This window comes from Anneissia japonica, unplaced genomic scaffold (genome assembly GCF_011630105.1).
Source record: "Anneissia japonica isolate Jap-2015-1 unplaced genomic scaffold, ASM1163010v1 scaffold2564_len425606_cov169, whole genome shotgun sequence".
In the NCBI taxonomy this organism is placed as follows: domain Eukaryota; kingdom Metazoa; phylum Echinodermata; class Crinoidea; order Comatulida; family Comatulidae; genus Anneissia; species Anneissia japonica.
The window spans coordinates 284,113-289,113 of NW_022702862.1; the positions used below are offsets into that span (position 1 = coordinate 284,113).

At 32.5% G+C, this 5,001-nt stretch overlaps 1 protein-coding gene across 3 annotated transcripts in view; it reads left to right on the forward strand.

The window, feature by feature from the left end:
- The window catches only part of LOC117104128 (prolyl endopeptidase-like), a 20,521-nt gene that overhangs the window by 3,414 nt on the left and 12,106 nt on the right, over positions 1–5,001 (forward strand). Inside the window, exons 3-5 of one of the 3 annotated variants that reach the window (XM_033244807.1) lie at positions 921–1,016; positions 2,119–2,287; positions 3,618–3,719. In XM_033244807.1, coding sequence (XP_033100698.1) covers positions 921–1,016; positions 2,119–2,287; positions 3,618–3,719 — 367 coding nt within the window. The remainder of the gene's footprint in view (positions 1–920; positions 1,017–2,118; positions 2,288–3,617; positions 3,720–5,001) is intronic. The other 2 variants (XM_033244808.1, XM_033244810.1) reach the window with 2 other exon arrangements.

Here is a 5,001-nt window from a genome sequence, read left to right on the forward strand (position 1 = left end):
CACTTTCTCATGCACTTCCATCAATCTCATATACGCTATTATCTGTATTAAATGTAATCTTGTATACATCGGCGAAACCAAAAGGAGAATGGCAGATCGTTTTACTGAACATCTTAGATCCATCCGTCTCCGGCAAGCTGGTTTACCCATTGCATCTCATTTTAGTCATAACCACAGTAAAGAAGATATCAAGATCACTGGTGTTTCTCTCTGTCAAGGATCCGACACTATTAGAAAAAACTTGGAGCAAAAATTGATTTTTAAATTAGGCACTATTGCTCCCTCCGGTCTTAATGTATCTTTTAATGCTTTTAAGATTTAATTTCTATCTTGTTTGGATTCGGATTTTGGACCATGTGTTTGATTGACAAGAAATACTATATTTTTTGGCCTGTATGTCTTATTCCAAAGCATAGTGAGTTACTGTAGGCAGGTTACTAATATGATGCAAAGGTTTGAAGCATAATTTATTTATAAGGTACAGTACTCCAGAAGTAAACAATTTGATCAAATCAAACATTTCCCACAAATTTCTATTGCTTTATAAACAATCTGTAAAGATGTGTCATGTTATTTGGCCTCTATGATTTCTTTTTCTTAAGCATAGTGAATCAGGTTAAGGCGCAAAGGTTTGAAGCATATTATATTTTTACAGGTACTGTACTCCAGAAATAAACAATTTAGTCAATATGAAGTTTTCCACATATTTCTATTGCCATATAGCCAATTTATAAAGATATCAAAATAATTTTTTATTTACTTTGTTATTGTTGCACTTCTTTTACAGTTGTGCCTCTTTTATAAAAGAGAAGCAATAAAGTTAGTTATTTGTTATGATTTTTTTAGGTTTGTGATGCATTGTAGAATTGAAAGTGATGTACTGTATTATTAAATTCATATGTTTTGTTTACTTTAATCAGGTTAACTGAGATGTGGGATTTTGCAAAGTACACTTGTCCCTTCAAGAGGGGTTCTCGTTACTTCTACTTTATGAACACTGGCCTCCAGAATCAAAGGTACGCACTAATCACTAGCATTTCAATATTATACACTAAGGTCTAATTTAAGACCCACTCCAATTAAAAAAAACACCTCCAATCAACTACCACTACTACTACTATTTTTGATATATATTTGAACTACAATTGATATTTTTGATATTGAATTCCATTCAATTTGTAGTAAATGAAATTTTTCGTAATTATAACTATAATTTAATTAATATTTAATATTTAAAATATTTTATATAATATTTAGATTGTGTAATGAGTAGTTACTTTTTTGTAATTTGATGTTTGTTGGTGTTGGTGTGTTTATGCCAGATTCAAGGAACATTTCTGTATGTACAGTATTTTAATATGTGAATAGACTAATAAAGCTTATCTCTTAAATTAACATATTTCTTTTATCTGTATTATTCTAATTAGAGACTAAAGCTGCTAAAGACCATGGAAATCCTTGACCCAAAAGTGGTCTTAAATGGAGGGTGATACTAATTTTTTTTATGCAGATATAAGCCTTTGTTTTCTTGTACATTATTTTGTCCACGCAAAGCGCTGACCCCAGAGTCTCAATGTTTGTTACCAGAAATTTAAAAGCATCCAGCGTCACCAGTTTTAAACGAACATGCGGTAAATTTTGTACACATAAACTAGAGGTGATTTCCAACAAAGGTTCATCACCTTTTTTTAAGTTAGACCCCAGGGTTTCACTACACCTACAAAACAAAACAGGGGTTTCAGCAAGGACTGTACATCACTGCCATTACCAGTAATGGGGCACGTCGCATGGATGGCACGGTCGGTTAAGGATGTGCTAAAGAACTTAAGGTTGTGAGTTCTAATCGCATCTTGGTATTCTTTTTTTTTTTTTGCAATTTTATGACTTTTTTTTTGCAATTTTAAGATATTTTATTTTTGTACAAATAAAAATTCTAAATAATAATTTTGTTTGTACAAATAAATATACTAATTATTTAAAAATTTCTATCATATTATGTCTTCCAAAAAGCCCAATATAATAACTTGCGTCCGTACCGTATTTAGGCGTGGAGGAACGCATGGACCGGTGAGCTGCTGCTCTTGTATATTACTAATATTTATTTTATTCTTGGTGTAGTGTAATGTATGTTCAGGACTCGATCACCGCTGAAGCAAAAGTGTTCCTTGATCCGAATAAACTTTCCGAAGGTGGAACAATGGCAATAAGCGGCTACGCTTTCAGTGAGGATGGTGAATACTTTGCATATGGGCTGAGCGCCAGTGGATCAGATTGGGTCACTATCAAGGTAAAAGTTCATATCAAACGCTGGCTATTAATGTGTGACCTTAAGCAGGGCACTTTATTGCGTGGTTCACAGCAAACTTATGTCAAGATTCAAATGGGCCCTCTGGGAAATCAGTAATTTGTTACTGAAGAGGAAACCCAGTATAAAGAACAAATAAATAAATAATGTGGGTGGTCTCTCCACAAAATGAGTCTCATGGTTAAAAAAGCCAAAATTGAATATTATTTAGGTACAGTAGATCACATTATAAGCTTTAATTTGGTCTTTGAATGGCTTCTCTAGGATAAGTAGATCCAGAGATAACAGCATTTAAAGTTTAGGTGTATGAGAAAATCGGCTTCAAAGATAAGCTAACCTGTACTAATAATAGGACTAGAATTACAGAATATACGCAGATCACATTCTTTTAGTAAGAAACTTCACTTAAAAAATATACATTCATAAAATATATGTATCACGTTATTTAAAAACATTAAAATCAAAATTTCGACATTTCGTAAAATTCAACACCCCTTCTTAGAATAAAATAGAACAGTCTGGACCAGGTCTGTTTCAGGAACATAGGCAATTTGTCAGTTTATACAGGTAAGTATCTCACTTCAGACTACCAACATCAAAATTTAAATAAAAAATTTGTGTAATCTAAACATAAATAAATCCAGTAAACTAGAATCATCATAAGAAAGTATAATACATACTCCAAGTATTGAAATACACGCCATCGTGTTGGGATTCAATATTTCGACATTAATTATGTCATCAATTCAATATTTCGACATTAATTATGTCATCATCAGGATGATGATGACATAATTAATGTCGATATTTCGACATTAATTAATGACATAATTAATGTAGAAATATTGAATCCCAACACGATGGCGTGTATTTCAATACTTGGAGTATGTATTATACTTTCTTATCTAAGATTAATCAGTGGACCTTTCGGTTTTTAGAATCATCATCAACATTATCAATTTAAAGTCTTAAATTAATCCATGCTAGCATGGGTTGGACTGTTCACCATGATATCTTTCCTCCAGTCATTTCTACTCTGTGCAGTTGCACAGCTTATCCTTAGCTTACGGAAATTACTGGACTGTGTAATAATTCAAGTAACTAGATTTAATATTGATGTGAAACAGGCTTATCTATTTTTGTGGCCAGTATTCTCAAAAGCGGACTAACTTCCAATTCAGGACTATAGTTAAACTTTGAAGTGTAATCCAATTATGATAATACACAACTTTTAACACCTTGTGAATATTATTAATTTTGTCTATTAGCAGATGTGTTATTTTTCAATATTTGTTCTGTTTTTCTTTGTTAGTTCATGAAAGTTTCTGAGATCAAGGACCTTCCTGATGTATTGGAACGTGTAAAGTTCAGTTGTATGTCTTGGACCCATGATGGGAAAGGACTCTTCTATAATGTAAGAAATTTTCTATGTAATTTAAATGCTCAATTCAATAATTAAGGATAACTTTGTTTATCTGATAAAGCTACCATATACTGCTGCCAAAAGCTTGTGTAATACCGTAAATAATTCTAGTTAGCCTATAAAATGCTGCCGAAATTTTTATTTTAAATTCCAGAATAAAGCTGTGTCCAGATTATCAAATCTTCTTTGTACGTTGTAAAATGTTGTATGCCCTAGTCAAGATGTGCCTATATGGTCATAATGTGATTTCATCATGACAATATTAGTTATTATTTAGGCATGTCACTTGTTGTCCAATTAAATTTGGAAGTTTTGGACAGGGCTTAACATGGCTCTAGCTTTCAATTAAAAAATTAGAATGAATGCATAAATTTCGCACAAATGAGTTTCTATATCTACAACAATGAAATATGATCTTGAAGGCAGAAGTCTGATGCCTGATCTGTTGTTAAGCATGACAAGGAATGTAATGACGTCACTAATAGTCATCTGCGCATGCAAAAATGTTGAGTTCTCCTCGTTGCGTGGAGTGTAGGACGCAATTTGGCCAAATCTATGCATGCAGAGTACGTACGGTCACGCATGAGTGATTTGGTTCTAGCGAAATAAAAAGCTTCCTATTATCTTATGCTCTGTCCACGCTATCAAATTTTCTTCGACAAAAAACGGTTGTATGCTCATATATAGGCTATGTTCTCACACGGCTGCTAACGGTTAGCAGGATCCGGATCCTGCTAACCGTTAGCATCACTGGCCAATAAGAAACTGGAAATTGTAAACGCGTACGTGTGATTGGTTTTTTTATTTTATTTTATTTCAACTTTATTTCACGAGGGTAGCTCTAACAGCTGCACTACAGTAGTACAGCTGACTTGAAGAGGCCCTCGAAAGAAAAACAATACATAAAAATATATACAATACATTAAGAATCCAAGTAAGTAAAAGCTTCATTACGGCAAAGTTTAAAAACAATATAATAAATAAAATATTGGATAAACATTGTAACATTCATTAAAAATACATTAAACTTTAAAATTCATTATAAAATTACAAGGTGATGGTTAAAATCTGAATTTTATTGCTTTTCTCTGAGATATAATTTTAACTTGGTTTTAAAATTAGAATGAGATATATTGCATTTAAAAGGAAGAGTGTTAAGAAAGGAGGTGGCTCTGTAATAAAATGACATTTTAAAATACTGTAATTTAGGTTTAGGGACAAAAAAGAGGCCTACAGTTGTCGAACGAGTACGCATACCCTCGCGAGTAATGGG